The 18,567-nt window shown below is 45.8% G+C and overlaps 2 protein-coding genes across 3 annotated transcripts; both read right to left on the minus strand.

Annotated features, from left to right (window-relative positions):
- Positions 1 to 781: 781 nt before the first annotated feature.
- Positions 782 to 17,810, minus strand: LOC110886616 (putative disease resistance protein RGA1). 2 transcript variants are annotated; one of them, XR_004864254.1, is made up of 3 exons: positions 1,548 to 2,464; positions 1,088 to 1,152; positions 782 to 1,002 (listed from the first exon to the last, which is right to left on the minus strand). XR_004864254.1 is itself a non-coding variant. In XM_022134431.2 (3 exons), exons 1-2 carry the CDS (start codon positions 17,690 to 17,692, stop codon positions 1,114 to 1,116), a joined length of 366 nt encoding a protein of 121 aa, XP_021990123.1. In that variant the 5' UTR covers positions 17,693 to 17,810; the 3' UTR covers positions 782 to 1,002; positions 1,088 to 1,113. The 2 variants fall into 2 exon arrangements, 1 of the variants encoding a protein (XP_021990123.1); XM_022134431.2 differs by lacking the exon at positions 1,548 to 2,464 and adding an exon at positions 17,366 to 17,810.
- On the minus strand, positions 15,572 to 17,353 carry LOC118480953 (putative disease resistance protein RGA3). The gene has a single exon (XM_035975976.1). The coding sequence runs from the start codon at positions 16,980 to 16,982 to the stop codon at positions 16,440 to 16,442; it is 543 nt and encodes a 180-aa protein (XP_035831869.1). The 5' UTR covers positions 16,983 to 17,353; the 3' UTR covers positions 15,572 to 16,439.
- Positions 17,811 to 18,567: the final 757 nt, after the last annotated feature.

Consider the following 18,567-nt stretch of genomic DNA (forward strand, 5'->3'; position numbering starts at 1 on the left):
CGGCCAAGCTGGGCAGGCGCCCAAGGCCCAAAGTTTTTAGGGTCCGATAGATATGTGTAGGTTTAGTATTATGTATACACATAACAGGCCCAAACATATTTGATTATGGCTGAATCTCGCCTAATCCCCGTTGACAGCAAAAAATACAGGCCCAAAGTCCCAAAGGGTGAATATAACGCCCAATGAAAGATTCCTGTTGTGCGTGTGTACTCAGTAGCACTAAAAAAAACATGTGACGTTTCGGTTTCATCATCGACATCAGATAATCACTCTTTGTTTCAGCCTTCGGGTATGAATTTGTGAAATGGATTAATAGAATGTAAAGTTTTGATTTTTAGATTTAGAATTAGTCAATTAGATGAAACCTTGAATCTTTGATGTTTAGATTTATTGATTTAGAATTTAATGAAACTTTTTAGTCTTTGATGTTTGAATCTTTGAGACTTTGATGTTTAGTTAAAACTTTGACATGTAAAACTATGTGTCTCATCCGGGTTCAATACCCGTGTTAACATGGCACGTTTTACCATCTTCATGGGGATGAGGTCCCATATTCCCCATGTGTGTGTGTGTGTGGGGGGGGGGGGGACAAGCGGTGTTCCGCATGGCCCCACTCCACGTCAGCACCATGCAAGGCCTCACCGCAGGTCTATCATATACGCAAGTCTTAACCGCAGGTATAACATATAGCCTTAGTGAGCATGTTAATCACGTACTTTTATTAAGACACTTCTATCCCCGGGAAGTAACAAATACATCTCAAATTCATAAACAACTCCAATTTAAAGTCAACATTTCATAACACAATTAAATACTATCCAATATTACAAAAATAAACAACGATATCCAAATTATTGTCTAAATGGTTCAATAGTCGATTCGTTTACACAACTACATGAAATCCCATGACGCAAAAAGCCTAAAAATGAACATAATAAGCAGTAAAACATCGCACATCTCCCTCTTTTACAAATCTTGAACCACACTTGGATTTCATGACACCTATAAATTAACAATAAAGAAATATGAAGAATCAACGTAGAGTTCATTTCGAAAGAAAAGCAAACTAAAACTCGCATAAGGTTACCTTGTGTTTAGAGTGCCAAAGTTAAGTCACCAGCCATCATTTGTCAATCTCTTCACCACCAAAAGCTAAATTGAAAAAAAAGATTCAAAGAACTTTTGTCAGCTATATTCAAACGAAATTCAGTTTGCTAGAAAATTTCATGCATAATGAAACAAATGGTGAAGTTATGTATGCATGCCAGTTGAAACTAAGGTTAATAATATTCAGTACTTTTTATGTCTTTCTAAAATACTATATGGTACATATCAAAGGTCAGTGTAATTTTTAACATTTACGTACACTGTATTGATATTTCAGAAAAAAAAAAATACTGAAATCAAAAGCAACGTCCAAGCAAAATCAAATACTTTAATTATATGTTTTCTAAATTAAGAAAATTTCACTATTGTCTTTCTTAAAGAACGCGATACTTATGTAGTAAAAAGGTTAGGAAAAAGAGAATAAAGGAGATAAATCTTACGATGGAGCATTAATACTTAGATCGGGAATGTGAGAAACTTTATGCCAATCTTCACCCATGTTTTTGTTATACCTTTTTATTTAGATGTTTACAGCTTCTTATCGCAAGTTTGTTTAGATCCTTGAAACTCTGAATCTCATCCGGTAGAGAAAGTAATCCATCACAATCTTGAAATTTCATATTTCTTCTGATGCTTGGAAGATTACGCGGTAAAGAAATTAATTTCTCACACCTTTCTAATTTTAAATCCTTCAGATTTGGAAGATTATCTGGTAAGGCAATTAATTCCCTACACCAGCTGATATGTAATCTTTGTAAACAAATAAACCTATCGGTGTTATCTATTGACATGTTTATATCATCATCAGAAAATACTTCAAAGAATCCATGTGCCACAACTCAAGAACCCTAAGACTGGGGAGTCTCCCAAGTGGTGGAATATGCTCACAGTTCTTACACCCATAGAAAACAATTTCAACCAAATTCCTTAAATTTTCCATCCAACTTGGAGAAATGGTCTTTCCCATGTAATTACGCATTTTCAATATCTCTAAAGATGGATTTGGCTCTAATCCCTCAAGAACCTCTTCCATGTATGGAAACATTTCTGGTGTACTTTCTTCTATGTTGAAGATACTACTGTCTAACCAGTCTAACAACAAAATCGATAGATTTTTTTTTGCATATGAGATTGGCACTATTGGCCTCACTTAAACCTTCAACATACTTAAGTGCTTCTATCTCCAACCTCCCCTCAAGAAGATTTAAATCCCCCAATTCCCTTATTTTGGCCCCTCCCTCCTTACCAACAGGAAACCGTGTGATGAAACAATGGTTAACCGGGCAGGGTTAACTCACTGGTCTCGTCAAGAAGGGTTAATCCCTTCCTCTCGAGGATCGCTGGCTGGATCACCGGTGGGTTGATCTCCTGCACAAGGAAACAAACCGTGACTCAAGGAGGATGGGGTGGGGGGTGCTCCTTGTTACCACTCTCCGGCGTGAGAATCAGTAGTCTGTCTGCTTGGGAAGCAAAGTATGATAGTAGTAGTAGTGAGAGAGTTGTGAAGAGATACCTCAAACCTGCTTTGGGGTTGGTATTTATAGCCGAGGAGTGAAGGAGGAGGTGGATGGATAGACTGACGGCATGTTGCACCTTTGCAGGTGTGTCAGGCATGTCGGTTGTGGAGGTGATGCCATGTCAGTCTGTCGCTTACGTAGACCTGACAGGCGGCTGCCATTGGTGCTACTTGCTCTGTGGTGTCAGTCCCACTTGATGAGTAGACAGGGTGTGGTGCAAGCCGCATCGCTGTCTACGGTAACTGTAGATGTTCCCGCGTCTCACTCTTTGATCAAGAAATACGCGAGATGCGGTGCCATGCCGCATCGTCGTCTGTGGTGACTGTTGCTGTTATCCAGCTTCTCTGTATTGATAGAAGTGTTCACTGGATGCGGTGCGAGGCCGCATCGCTGTGAATACTTCCGTTTTCATACACCAGATGCGGTGCCAGCCGCATCGCTATACCGTTCTCATATTCCAGGTAAGACCTCCTCCATCATTGGACAGATTGGATTCAACCACTGTGTCGATGCGTTCCCGCACGGACACAAGTAGGTTGTTAGCTAGTGGGGGTTTTGAGAAGGGTAATGGTCACTCGCGGTCGATGCTGACGCGAGATCTGGGACCATACCCCTTCAAGTCCCCCCAGTCTAGTGTTGCTGCCATATGCAAGTTGCATGTGGGAGGAGTACTGGACTATGGTGTTTAGAAGGTAGTTTGGAGTCTGGAGAAGATCCTAGGCCATGTAGATGGTCTTTGCTCTTTGTAAATCAAGCTGGAGATCTAGAAGGGTCATTTGATGCCTCTTCCGTATGGTGAGAATGTTTCGTCTGATGCGAAATTCTCAGCCTCGGGTTGGGTGCCACCTGTTGGTGTGTCGAACCAACCTTGAGATCTTGCTAGGGATGTGCACAAACTTCGAACCAACCTCTGAGACGGTGGTTGAAGATGTGCACAAACTTCGAACCACCCATTAAGGTGGTGAATGATGAAGAGAGTGGTCTTCCACAATAATTGGACATCTAATGATGATCCCTTTTGTGGGGTGTTCATGTTCTTCCAATTAGCTCTCTAGTAACCGTACGTCTTTTGCGGTTACCTCGTTGCTTGACATTGTTGGCCACGGTTGGGTGAACAATGTTTGATACTTGCGTCATTGTTGGCCATGTTTGGTCGAACAATGTGAATCTGGATAATGGTCAAATAAACATGGTCATAGGCATGGTAATGCCCACCATTGTTTATTCTATCCGTATTACAAGTAGGGTAACAAAGTCATAAGCAGACTTGTTACCGCTGTTCGGCCGCTTGTTGTTCGACGAGATCTCTTATCAGCTTTGGGGATCCCGTCCGCATCTCTTCCTTAGCCACTTTCCTTCACGCTCCAATACCGAGGAGTTTTCCTTGAAGTAGCTTCGTTCATCTATGTGATGACTTAGTTGTGGCTCTTCCGTAGCAACCATTTGCGGAGCTATGGGTGTGTCCGCAGCGACTCATGAGTGTCTACGGTTTTGTCACCCCATACTCGCTTGAAACGTGTGTGTTGCTCGGATGTGGCTCTTGAAGGATCAGGAGTCAGGGTTGCTGATGTGCGTGCGCGTACATTCCCTTCCTTCTTCTTGTTGAAGAAGTTGTTTATGCGCCCTTTGTGGTTGTGAACCGGACATGAGGGATTTGAAGCTTGAAGAGAATGAAGGCAATGCGGTTTACCTGTTTCTGAGATGCGGTTCAGTCCAAAGAACAACGCTGGTTCTGAGTATCTGACACACCTGTACGGGCTCGTGTGTGTCATCTCCGCATATTCCACGTGTGCTCGTGGGTATGTGCGGACATGTTTATACCCCCTTAACCATGGAAAGATATAATTTTTTGGCTATTTTATGGGGTATGTAAAAAAACCGACATGTGGTATGGGTTATGGTGCGGTACACCAGAGAAACCGCATGCCGCTTGTGTTTGGATAATGTTGTCGCTTTTTGTTGTATACGTGGCTGAGCGCACGTGTGAGTTGGTGGAAGTTGGTGAGATTTTCTGGCATGTGCTGAAATGAAAGGACATTTGCACTGCCCGAGGTCATTAAATGCACTGTAGCAGGAGTGTAAACGTCTCTTTTGTCAGGCGCGTGGGCGGCCACGCGCGCGTGATAACCGTCAGCGGAAACGCCGCTTGACACGTGGTGCCGCATAATTCGCTCTTTTTGGACGTGATGATTCAGTTTTCATGCTGCATTTATTGCGATGAGTATATAAGGGGAAACCGTTCGTGGTTTTCCCTCACTTGTTCGAAATTTCAAAATTTTTCCGGTGAGAGAAACAATTCCATTGTCTTCTCTGAAAAGGTTTGCTGAACTTCCGGTGAGGTTATTTTGAGTTTTTCCACTCACGTTCTTCCCTTCGTCCATATTTCTGATGGCTGAACCATCAAATGTACACAATGTGGAGGGTGAAAATCCCGAGCAGCCACTGGCAGGGGCTGAAGAAGATGAAGATGATGATGGTGGTGCCGTCGGTGGTGGCCTACCGGTATTGAAGTGGTCGAAAGGTGGTTTTAAAACCCTGATGACCACTATTTAGATGGCGGACGATTGGGATGCCACCTACCCATAAGAGGGTGATACTGGTGCCGATGCTCCGGCCGGCTATATCACCCTGTGGGCTGATTTCTTCACCGAAGGCAACCTTCGATTGCCGGTGACGGTGTTCGTTGCTGAGGTGTTAGAATACTATCATCTCCATATTTCCCAACTAAGTCCATTTGGGATGTTCCGGATTAGGAACTTTGAGTACACCTTTCGTGCCCATGGTTTGGACATTACCGTTGAGAATTTCCGGCGGTTTTACTAGTTAACGGTGAACACCGGATTTTTTTCCTTTAACCAACGACATGGGAGTTTGAATTGATGACACCTCCCAAGGGTGTCTCAAAGTGGAAGACGAAGTTTTTTTACGTCAAAGCCTGTGCGGTCTACGCCCATATGACTTTTCGGGACGTAAATGTGGGTGTTACCGATGAGGATATTCCTGTTGCCACATCGAAGACTGTAGATTGGTTCTCTAGGTTGCGGCCTATTGAACTCAAGAAGTTAGACAACAACCAGTTGTGGGTGTTGCGGATGATGCTCAGTAGGCCGGATAGGAAGGCAAGGCCCGTTCTGCGGGAAAAGAGTGGTGGTAAGCCTGTTACTCTTGATTAATTTCTTTGCTTCTTTATCCTTTTAGTAATGTGTATGTGTTTTATCAGAGAATGCGGTTGGCCTGTGGAGGATGTTTGAGCCCGATTTTGAGGGAAAAGTTGAGCTAATTCCGTGTGAGGTACGGGAAGGTTTCAACCTGGAGATTGTTGGCAATTTCCGCGTTCCCACACGTGATGTGCTGAATGCACCCGTGCCAGAAGGCGAAGGTATTTTCTAAGTTGCTCTTGTTTTCAAAGTTCACCCTTGTAACTTGTTTGCTTGATTGCTTCAATGCAGGTATCCTTGGGGATCTGGGGAAGTTTGAAAAGCGTATCCCCAAGAAACATGTGGAGAAGAAGCAAGTAAAGAAAACCGCGCGGGGTCACGGTAAGGAGAAGACTGAGGGTTCTGCTGCCCCTCCCTTGGTGTCACGGGCCGCAGGTACCTACCGTTTTTGTTACCGCAGATATACCGATTACGTGGTAGTATCTGATACCCTTGAGGGTTTGGGTGTTCCAGGTGGTGGTGCGGCTGTAGGTGGGGCTGCTGCGGGTTCCACCCTTGATGGTGGTAAGAGGAAACCGGAGCAGGCAGCTGCTGTTGGTGGTGAATTGAAACGTCGGAAGCTGCAGTCTAAAAGGGCTGCTCCGACACAAAAGAAGCCTTCGGTCCCTGCTGGTAAGTGTATAACTGTGCAAGTGTTTTGTATGCACAACTTGTTTATTGATAGTTATTGCTTTCTTTGTATTGCAGAACCACAAGATGTAGGATTTTCTTTCTTTGATGCTTCCTTGTCTCCCTCGCATACCACAGCTGCGGACGCGGGGGTACCAAAGGAACCTGCGACACCTTTTGTTAAGGTGGTTCCTGATCCAACCGTGCAGGTAGAGAAAACGGCGGAGAAAACTGCGTCCCAGATTTTTGATACGGTGGATTCCTCCAACAACCTGATCAGTCCAAATGATGCTGATGGATTGGACTTGAGGTTTTCTGGTGTTGGACAACAAAAATCTGGAGCTGGATCGCAGAAGTCTCCAACTGCTGAGAAGGTTTCTGGTTCCGCATCTGGGGGTGCGGGTGATGAAGGACCTCTAATTCAGCCTGAGGAGTCTGAGTTGGAGTACTATTACCGCACGTACACCCCGGATCGGAGTACCAGCTATCATCGTCCCCCCTGGAGCGTTATGCAGGGGGATGATATTTCTAATGATCCTTCTGCGTGCAAGGAAATTCTGGGTGGTCTGGGCACCCCTTTTGAAACTGAGCGTGCTCGTTCCGCACCCCGTGAACTACGCATTAACCAACTTTCCACCATGTTAGTCGGAAGTTCCATAGTGGCGAATGCCATTCTGGAAGATTACCAGGTGCTAGGCCGCAGGGAGGAGAAAGTTGCTCGCTTGCGGGCCGAAGCGGAAGAGTTGGTGAAGGCTGCGCGTGCGGGTGCGGAGCAGCTTGATAGGGATAGGGCTGCTTTTGAGAAGCAAAAACAGACCGCAAAGTGGGCTGCAACTGCTGAGCTGAAACATGTTTGTACTCTTGCTAAGTTACTTTCTGATGAACGCAAGTGTTGGAACGAAAAACTTTCCAATGAGCGCAAGACATGGAAAGAATCTTGGGCTAAATAGAATGAAAATCTGTTTCGTGCTCATCAGGAGCTGACGAATGCCAAGGCAGCGAATGCTGTTTTGCGCAAGGAGAAGGCTGCGGCTGAGGTGATTGCGGTTAAAGCCCAACAGGCGGAGGCCCGGGCTGTGAAGGCACTTGAAAAGGACAAAGAAGCGGGGGCTCGTGCTGCAAAGGCCCTTGAAGAGGCCAAAGAGAGGGAGAGCCGTGCTTCTAAGGCTCTTGAAGAGGCGAATGCTGAGCGCATCCGTTTGAATCAGGTTGTTGGCAGCCTTCAGGTATGATTTGTTTTTCCTGTTTTATCTTTCCTTTTGCCTTTCGAGAATGTTTACTAACTTTGTGCAAACTGCTTCTTGTTTTTGAAAGGTTGAGGTTCAGACTTGCGAGGCTAAGCTCGCAGACACTACTGCCCGCGTGACTGTAGCGGAAGAGTGGGCAAATGCGGCTGTCGAGGCTAGAGATGCCTTAACCTCTTCGTTTAACCAACTTGAGGCTGAGCGTGAGTGGATGCGGAGTCACGGTGTTGCACATGTAAGTATCCCATGCCTTTGTATTTACTCGGATTAGCATGTGAATCTTATCATTCTTTTTATTGCAGATTGTTCAGGCTATTATGGATGCGCCTGAAACCGCCACTAGTTTATCCTTGGTCAAGCAACGTGCCCGTGATGCTGGTTTTAAAGCTAGTTATAGCCGTTGTATCGGTCATATAAACGTCATGTCTAAAGGCGGTTATACTGAAGAACGGTCCGGGTTTCGTGACGTGGACACCGAAGCGCTTCTTGATGTGGCCGTTGCATCTTTTTATGACACGTCTCTCTCTTGTGTGGAGAAGCTTGACGAATGCTTAGAGGCCACGGATTATGTAGACCGGTTGCGGATGTTATATGCCGACGCGGAAGAGGAAAATCCTGCTGGTGCCGGCCAAGATGGCGTGGGTACCAATGGTACAAAATAGGACGTAGGTTGGCCTGTGTGCCCCCTTTTTTGTTTTCCTATTGTACATGTTGGAACTTTATGTAAATCCATTGTGCACCGCGTGGGTGCCTGAATTTTTTGAATATAAAGTTTGTTGCTCAATTTGTACAAGTGTTTTTACTTCTTGCATGTTTGAACGTGTGTATGCGGGACTCTACCCATTGTGAATGGGGTTGAGTATACTCTATACCGTTGTCGTATGAGTATACGTCAATTCCATTGCTTGCCTTGTTAGGTTTTAGGAACTGTGCAAGTGTTGTAAAAACTTGTCCGGAGCTCTACCAATTGTGAATGGGGTCGAGTATACTCTATACCGTTGTCGTATGAGTATGTGTCAATTCCATTGCTTGGCTTGTTATGTTTTAGGAACTGTGCAAGTGTTGTAAAAACTTGTCCGGAGCTCTACCCATTGTGAATGGGGTCGAGTATACTCTATACCGTTGTCGTATGAGTATGCGTCAATTCCATTGCTTGCCTTATTAGGTTTTAGGAACTGTGCAAGTGTTGTAAAAACTTGTCCGGGGCTCTACCCATTGTGAATGGGGTCGAGTATACTCGATACCTTTGTCGTATGAGTACGAGTCAATTCCATTGTTTGCTTTATTAGGGTTCAGGAATTGTGTTAAGTTTTGTAAAAACTTGTCTAACCGGCCGGATAGACACTTAATATTCTGCCTTTTGCTGGCCTATTACAATATTTGTGTGTGGTTAACACTTTGTGTGGGTATCGCGAATGAAGATTTTGCCAATCTGTTTTTGCGGATACAGCAAAGTGGAACACGCATTTGTAATAGTAGTAACAAACAATATTGCATTGAATTGCTCGTTTATTTATTTGCAAATGGCCTGCGGCCCAATAGGTTACATAAAAACATGGCTTATATGTAACAGCGTCGAAGCTGTTGTGCATTCCATGTACGTGCGATAGGTTCGCCTTCTAACGTTTGTAACTTGTATGCGCCTTTGCCCAAGACCTCATTGATGAGGTAGGGTCCTTCCCACTTGGGGGCAAGTTTTCCTGGGCGTTCAACATTAGATGCTTCGTTGTCGTGGAGGACGTGGTCTCCCGGGTTGAAAGTACAAACGCGGACGCGTGAGTTGTAGTACTTTTCAAGTTTGTATTTGTACTTGGCCTCGTTGATGGCAGCGTTTTCGCGCCTTTCTTCCAAGAGGTCCAAGTCAATCTTGCGTTCCATACTGTTGTCTATTTTTTCAATAGCCAACATTCTAGGTGAAGGGATGCCTACTTCCGCGGGGATCACCGCTTCTGAGCCATAAACTAGGCTGAAAGGTGTCTCCCCATTGCTCGTTTTTGGGCTTGTACGGTGAGTCCATAAGATGCTTGGGAGTTCATCGACCCAGCCACGCCTGGCTGTTCCCAACCTTGCTTTGATGCCTTCGACTAGACTTTTGTTGATACTTTCAACCTGGCCATTCCCTTGCGGATGTGCCACAGATGAGAATATGTGTTCAATGTGTAGTTCTTCTAGCCATTTTTGAAATTCGTCGGCAGCAAAGTTGGTGCCGTTATCGGTAACAATGCACATTGGTAGACCGAAACGGTAGATGATGTGTTCCCAATTGAATTTCCTTGTTATCATAGCAGTGGTTGAGGTGAGCGGTTTCGCCTCTACCCATTTTGTGAAGTAATCAACCGCTACTATGATAAATTTGACCGCACCTGGTGCGTTTGGGAAGGGTCCGACCATGTCGATTGCCCATTTCTGAAAGGGCCATGCGGTGGTGACCGGACCAAGTTGTTCTTGGGGCGCAAAGTTTTTGGAGCATGTCGTTGACAGTTAATACATTTGCGCAACTCTTTGACGGCGTCCAGGTGCATGCCGGGCCAGTAATACCCAGCATTCATGATTTTGGCCACTACCATGCGTGGTCCTGCGTGTATGCCACACATTCCCTCGTGTATCTCTCTGATGAGGTATGTGGCATCTTGGGGGTTGACGCATCGTAGGAGTGGCCCTAGGTATGATTTACGGTATAAGATACGGTCTCCTATTTGATAATGGCACGCTTTGTATTGTAACTTGCGTGCCTCTGACTTGCTTTCGGGAGTCACACCTGATTGCAAATATGCAATAATTGGTGTCATCCAAGATGTTGTGCCGTATTGGATGACGTTGACCTGGCGCAGGGGTACCGAAGGATTCTGCAGAATTTCGATGCTTATCTCCTTTGCCAGGTGTTGGAAGCTGGTGGATGCAAGTTTTAATAGTGCATATGCGGATTTGTTTTCATTTCTGTTGATATGTCGGATATTGAATGAAGTGAACTTTGATGTTAGTTGCAGGGCTTGCTCGAGGTAGAGGATCATGATATCCCCCTTTGCGGCATAGTCGCCGCGTATCTGCCCTGCAACTAACAAAGAGTCGACGTGTGCTTCCAAATGTTGCACGCCGAGTTTGACTGCTAAACGTAGTCCTGCCAGTAGAGCCTCATATTCTGCCTCGTTATTTGTGCTTTTGAAATCGAGGCGGATTGCATATGTAAGTTCTTGGCCATCAGGGCTGACGAGTCGCAGACCTGCGCCTGCACCTTCCTCGTTGGAGGCACCATCAGTAAGACTTGGATGCGATTGGCCGGTACCTCGGCGACGAAATCAGCTAAGACTTGGCCTTTAATTGCGGGGCGCGGTTTATAGTTCAGCGTGTGCGCGCCCAGCTCGATTGCCCATTTCGCTAATCTCCTAGAAATGTCAAGTTTGGATAGGATCGGGCCGATCCTGTAAATGGTTCACACCGTGATGAAATGGTTTGCGAAGTAGCGTTGCAACCGTCTTGAAGCGTGTACTAGTGCTAATACCAATTTCTCCATTATTGAATATCTTGTCTCTGGGTCGTTGAGCATCTTGCTGATGTAATAGATGGGTGTTTGAACCCCCTCCCGCTCCACTATCAGTACCGCACCTAACGCGTTGTCTGCGGCAGATAGGTATAATATGAGTGGTTCATCCTTGCGTGGTGCGGTTAGAGTTAGAGTTGCGGTCCACTGGAATCGTTCTTTCTTTAAACAGTTCTGCAGGGTCTTGATGAAAGGATATGATTAGCTGCATGGTTGGCTAAGAATCTATTTAGTGCGGCTAGCCTGCCGGCCAGCCGTTGCATTTCTTTCATCGTTGAAGGCGATGGCATGCGCTCGATCGCCTGAACCTTTTCCGGGTTTACCTTGAATCCATCTTTGGTTACAATGAATCTAAGGAATTTGCCTTCTTCCATTCCAAATGAGCATTTCCCTGGATTGAGCTTTATGTTAACGCTTCGCAGAGTTTGGAATGTTCGTTCAATATCAGTGAGCATGGTATGTTCCTCCATGCTCATGACGACTAGGTCGTCCATGTAGATTTCGACACTTTTGCTTATTTGCCCGCGGAAAGTGTCGTGCATCAGTTTTTGATAGGTTGCGCCCGCGTTGCGCAACCCAAACGGCATTTTTGTATAACAGTAATTCCCGGTGGGAGTGCGGAATGTCGTTTTGTCTTCATCCTCGATTGCCATATGTACTTGGTGGTAGCCTTTATAACAATCGAGGAAACACTTCCATCTGAAAGGTGCGAGGTTATCGACTTTTTCGTCGATTTCCGGAAGTGCGTAACAATCCTTGGGACAGGCTTTGTTGAGGTCTTTGTAATCGACGCACATGCGCCAGCCCTCGGATGGTTTCTCTACCATGACTGGGTTGGATAACCAAGTCTGGTATTTAACTTCCCGCAGGATGCCTGCGGAGAGCAGTTCTTCCACCTGCTCATGCATCGCCTGGTTTTTAGCGGATCCAAGGTGGCGTTGGCATTGGATCACCGGCTTAATACCTGGCATGGTATTTAAGCAATGTTGCGCGATTTCACGCGGGACCCCAGTCATGCCTGCCGGTGTCCACGCGAAAATGTCTTGGTTCCTGAAGAGAAGTTGCTTCAGGTGCGCTTTGGTGTTAGGGGACAGGGCGTGGCCCAACGTAACCTTTTGTTCTGGGTATCTCGCGTTGAGAACCCATTTTTCCGGTTGGTTGTTGGGGGTAGGCCTTGCTATCTTGGTCGGGCGTATTTCGTCCGACATCATGACGTCTCTGCGTGCGTAGATTATCGCGACCCCTGTTTCGGTTGGGAATCCGACAGCAGAGTGGGGTACGGATGTAATCATGTTGAAATCCCCTTGGGATTCTCTCCCAAGGAGTACGTCATATTTGGAAGTATGAGGTAAAACCATGAAGTTTACCTCTTCTATTCGTGTGTGCCTTTCGCTGGTAAGGCGCACAGGAAACGTAATTTGGCCTAGGGGAAAGACAGTTTCCCCTGCGAACCCGGCCAACGGGTAGTCCACTGCTTGCAACCGATCTTTGTCCTCCTGATCGAACTGGTTGAAGCATTGCTCATAGATGATATCGGAAGTACTGCCCGGGTCGATGAATAGGCGCTCGGTGCAGTAATGAGCCAGTTGGCCTGTAATAACGACGGCGCGTCTGTCGCGCGGGCCGCCTCAGACTTTTGGAAAGACGACTTGCTCGTCTTTCCAGTCATTGTCCGGTCTTCTCGCCGCCTTGCGTGGCCTACCTTTACCTCCGTTGATCATGTGGGTTGAGGCCACATACATGGTCCTCTTCCCTGAGGAGGTGCCTTCGCCATGAGGGGTGATGCGCTTGGTGGGTTTCTGCCCACCTGGCAAAAGATGTTACAGTTTCCCCTCTTTTAAGGCTCGCTCAATCTCCAGCCGGAGACTGATGCAGTTGTTTGTGGTGTGGCCCGAGTCCTTGTGATACTCACAATAGAGAGTGAGATCTTAATTTTTCTTGGACTTCATTGGTTAGGCCGGTCGCAAGAGCTGTGCATCCGTAAGAAGGACTTCGCTTGGCGACACAGTGATCTCGGTCCCGTTGCGGTCCCGAGAATCTTTCTTTGACGCACGGTTGTCCCGTTGGGGATTGTGGTTCCTTGGGTCAAACGGGTTGGTCCGCGGGAAGTATGGTTTGGAAATGCTGTCGCGATTTCCAACGTCCCGGTTGCGTTTATTGTTACGCTTGGACCCCTGGTGGGAGGTTTCGGCTTGGGGCTGTGCCTTTGCCATATGCGGTTCAAGGGACCGCTGCGTCTGGGCGTATGTCTTGACTGCGGCCATGACATCTTCCCATTTTTTAGGCAAGCCCTCCTTGCCAGAGATGGTCATAACCATCTGCTTGTCCCTGACGGCCTTGATGAAATGGTTCCGTGCCATTTGGTCTGCCACGTCACCTATCTCCAGGCACTCTTTATTGTATCGGACGACGAATGCTTCTAGAGATTCGTCGTCCCTGCGCCAGATATTCATGACGTCCAACGAATCACGTTCGTGACGTCGTTGCTGGCTGAAATGAGCGAGGAACTTTGCATGCAAGTCTTCGAATGAGGCCAGTGATGCCACTGGCAAAGAATCGAACCAAGCCCAGGCCAAACCTGTGAGGGTCTGGGGTGAAAAAATTGCACCAAGTGGGTTCATCCCACTGGCCGTTGCATCCCGCGCCCATGAAAATGTTCATGTGGTCGTCCGGGTCGGACGAACCGCTGTATTTCCCAACATTAAATGGGAATTTTGTTGTGGTGACATGGGCGTGGGCCATTCGCGGGGCGAATTTGGAGTTTTCGGCCGCAGCTTTCGGCCTGTAAGGCTGGTTCTCAGGGCGGTTTGCAGCCCTAAGGTATGTGTTGCGGGGATGAGTGGGAGGAATATAGTTGCGTCCTCCCGGTCTGCTGCTAGTGTCATGCGAATCCCCGCAATATGTATGGTCGTCCGGGTCGGTACGGCCATAACCTTCATACTGGGGTAGCGGTCCCAGCCGACTTTGGATGCCGGAACTGCGGTGGGCTGTGGATTGCCGCCTGTTATCGCCTTGGGGGCCCAGGCGGCTTTGTATTGGGCCTCTTGTGCGGGACCCATATGAGGAATCGTCCTCATTTATTGTGCGGACCACACAGTAAGAGGATCTGCGGTCCTGACGTCTGCTTCTGGAGGCTGGACGTGAGGGTGCCCTGCCGTCATATTGTAAAATACGACCCGCAGGTGTGTGTGGTGCCGGGGTAGGCCCGGCTTGTATTTGCGCTTCAGCGCAAGCTCGGTTATATGTTGCGGCCAGCAGGGCGGCCTGCTGGTCATACCAGGTGTGAGGGTCCATGTCCGGAGGGATCACAGATGCGTACTGTGATAGATCGTGTCCGAACGTCAGGGATGGACCCCTTTGCGTTGATGTGCCAATGTGGCCCGGATTTAGGTCTGGGGGAGCAGTCCCCGCATTCCCTGGGTTGGTGGGGAGTAGATTATCCTCGGTAGTGTTGTTTTGGTGATCAGTCATGATCTTTTGAGAGGGAGAAGGATGGTTGAAAAAGTGCTAAGAGTAGCGGTGGGCGCTAATGATGAAACAATGGTTAACCGGGCAGGGTTAACTCACTGGTCTCGTCAAGAAGGGTTAATCCCTTCCTCTCGAGGATCGCTGGCTGGATCACCGGTGGGTTGATCTCCTGCACAAGGAAACAAACCGTGACTCGTAACAAGGAGGATGGGGTGGGGGTGCTCCTTGTTACCACTCTCCGGCGTGAGAATCAGTAGTCTGCTTGGGAAGCAAAGTATGATAGTAGTAGTAGTGAGAGAGTTGTGAAGAGATACCTCAAACCTGGTTTGGGGTTGGTATTTATAGCCGAGGAGTGAAGGAGGAGGTGGATGGATAGACTGACGGCATGCTGCACCTTTGCAGGTGTGTCAGGCATGTCGGTTGTGGAGGTGATGCCACGTCAGTCTGTCGCTTACGTAGACCTGACAGGCGGCTGCCATTGGTGCAACTTGCTCTGTGGTGTCAGTCCCACTTGATGAGTAGACAGGGTGCGGTGCAAGCCGCATCGCTGTCTGCGGTAACTGTAGATGTTCCCGCGTCTCACTCTTTGATCAAGAAATACGCGAGAAGCGGTACCAGGCCGCATCGTCGTCTGTGGTGGTTGTTGTTGTTATCCAGCTTCTCTGTATTGATAGAAGTGTTCACTGGATGCGATGCAAGACCGCATCGCTGTGAATACTTCCGTTTTCATACACCAGATGCGGTGCCAGCCGCATCGCTATACCGTTCTCATATTCCAGGTAAGTCCTCCTCCATCATTGGACAGATTGGATTCAACCACTGTGTCGATGCGTTCCCGCACGGACACAAGTAGGTTGTTAGCTAGTGGGGGTTTTGAGAAGGGTAATGGTCACTCGCGGTCGATGCTGACGCTAGATCTGGGACCATACCCCTTCACCGTGAAAGCATTCAAAGACTAGTTAGTTTCTCGATTCCAAACGGCAAATGTCGGAGTGAAAAACATTTGTTGATGTCCAAACGTTGAAGGCTAATCATGTCTTTTAGGCCGTCAGGTAAAACTTCTATTCCGACCATGCTAAGGTCAAGTATTTCAGATATCCGAGCTTGCTAATCGATTCAGGCAATTGACGCAAGTTCCCACAATAACATAAAATCAACACTTGCAAATTCAAGTATCTGATAAATTCAAGTATCTTAGATGAACCTGATAAATTCAAGTATCTTAGATGTTTGAGTTTACAAATTGATTCTGGTAATGTCCAATAGTTAGTAAGAGCCAAGTGTAATACCCTTACATACATGTGGTTGAAAAGTTGACTAATGCAGCCTTCATCCCCCTCCCCGAACATGAATATTGACCTTAATGATGTTAACTTTCCTAAATCCTCAGATGATAAAATTAACTTTTCATCCGAACATGACGAGCTCAAATGAAGCACCTCATTTGGGATTCCATCCTCGTTACAAGCAGGCTTTATAACTAAACAATCATGTTTCATTACATGTCGTGCCATGTCATGCACTAGATCATGCATTTTACATCTTTCAATACCATATTGGCCTTCAACCTGGAAGAGGGATTTCCAAATCAAACAATTAAAAATTTCTTCCCCAATCACATACAAGTCTGTTTCTCCTCTAGGCGGAATGAAACCGTTCGCCACCCATAACGAAATTAGGTCATCCTTTCCTAGTGTATAGCCTTTAGGAAACAAACAAACATAAGAAAAACATCTCTTTAAATTAGGTCTTTCACACGTTGCCAGTCATTGCTACTACTTTTTGACCACATTAAGCTACCCAAAGTCTTCACTGCCAAAGGCAGTCCTTTACATTTCACAACTATTTCCCTTCCAATAGGCTCTAGCTTACGTACGTCATCCCCCACTCTTCCTTGTGCAAATGCATGCTTCTTGAATAATAACCACGAGTCCTCTTCTGATAAACAATCGAGTTCATGTTGTAACTCGCCAACCTTAGCCATCATTCGACAAGTTTTCTCTGACCGTGTTGTCATCACAACAATACTTCCTTCTGCCCCACAACTTAATGTTCCACTTAAGGTTTTCCATTTTCCCTCTTCGTTCTCTTCAACCCAAACATCATCTAGTACGATTAAGAATTTCCTTCCCATTAACTTGTTTTGGAGGGACTCTTGCAACACATCTAGATGTGTAAGTGTACACTCACGTTTATCTATGGATGTGATGATTCCTTTTATTATCTCTTTAACTTGGAAGTTTTCAGAGACATACACACAACATCGACATACACACAACATCGTAAGTCGAAATGTTGATCAACCCTCTCATGGTTATAGACTAATTGAGCTAAAGTAGTCTTTCCCATGCCTCCCATACCCCATATACCATACACCCGAATCTCACCATTGTCATATTTTCCTATATCTTTGTTGCATATCGTTCTTGTAACCATCTCCACCTCTTCATCTCTTCCTAAAATTTTTGAAGAATCAAGTATAAGCGAGCTCGTTTCCCTATTCGGCATCTTACCTTTAACTCCCACATCTACATGACTTGTGTCACTAGAGGTCAAGTTTAACTCAAATCTCCTAGATGCTATGTCATCCAGTTTTGTTCTTATGGCTTTAACTTTGTGAGCAGCCCTGACACGAAACTTAAATTTGGACAATGAGGCTCTTACCTTATATTTAATGCCTATTTTGATTCCTCTTTCGATGTCTATCTCTTTGCGTAGACTTCGTAGCAAAGCTTCAGTTGAGATATCGTCCAGCACATTTTCAGCCTTGAACGATGCAGATCTAAGACGCTGAAGCCACAACTCTATAGCCTTTTCCTTGATGTGTTTCTCTTCTGCATCTTCAATAACAGCCCGGATCTCCTCAAAATCTTTCTTGAGACGCAAACTGTCGTTTTTGAACCCTCGAAATAAAGTAAACTCTTTGATAAGTTGAGAAGTGAGTCTCCCCAACACATCCCTCACAAGAGCCGAAACAGCTGCATCTCCCATGATTAATATTGAACTGATCGTAATTCAAGAAGTGAATGCTTGAAAGCCAAAGCAAGAAAGTGAAGAAGCTGGAATGAATTATTGCAATCCAACAACCGTATGTTTCTTCTTATCCACTTCTACTGTGTAGATAAAGCTGAACATGCATGTGGTCTATGTTTTTTTTAAAGGATCCTTTTTTCTAATACAGTATATACTTTTTTAAATATTTTAAACACATACGTTGATGGCATGCTACCTGTATCACTTCAAAAAGAAAAGAAAAAAATTAGAACGGCAGAATCATTACAAAATGTTTAACAAGATAGTCTGAGATTTTCAACCAAAAACACAAATATTGTGATGTCTACTTGTGTGTTTACAGGAGTCACGATTAATTTTGTTTACGTTCTAAAAGACCTACTTTGACATATACAACATGTCCCGTTTGGATCCCTACTTAATTACAAATGTGTTAATGTTGTGCGAAGATATATACCCTTACGAGAAGTGTGCATGGGCAGGTCGGTTCGGTTTTAATCCATTACCAAACCGAATCAAAAGTTATAGTATTAATAATTGCTTTTTGGTTAATCGGCTTTAAGTATGGCTTTGGTTATAGGTTTGGTAACTGATGCTATTGATTGATTTATACATGCACATAAAATGGTAAAAGATCTTATTAGTAATACTGTCTACATCAGCTGCGTCTCCAAAAGGGAGATCGATATGTGTGATAGGAGAGCACAATTAAACAAGTAGGTGAGGGGTCTCTCTCGCTCTGACGTCTTGTGTGAACTCCTTTCCGCCCATTATTTGATCTTCACTCTAAGTGAGCAGGCAAGGCAATTGAGGTGATAGCAAGAGTAAGTAGAGAAGCTAAAGAAATTTTGTGT

This window comes from Helianthus annuus, chromosome 1 (assembly GCF_002127325.2).
Source record: "Helianthus annuus cultivar XRQ/B chromosome 1, HanXRQr2.0-SUNRISE, whole genome shotgun sequence".
In the NCBI taxonomy this organism is placed as follows: domain Eukaryota; kingdom Viridiplantae; phylum Streptophyta; class Magnoliopsida; order Asterales; family Asteraceae; genus Helianthus; species Helianthus annuus.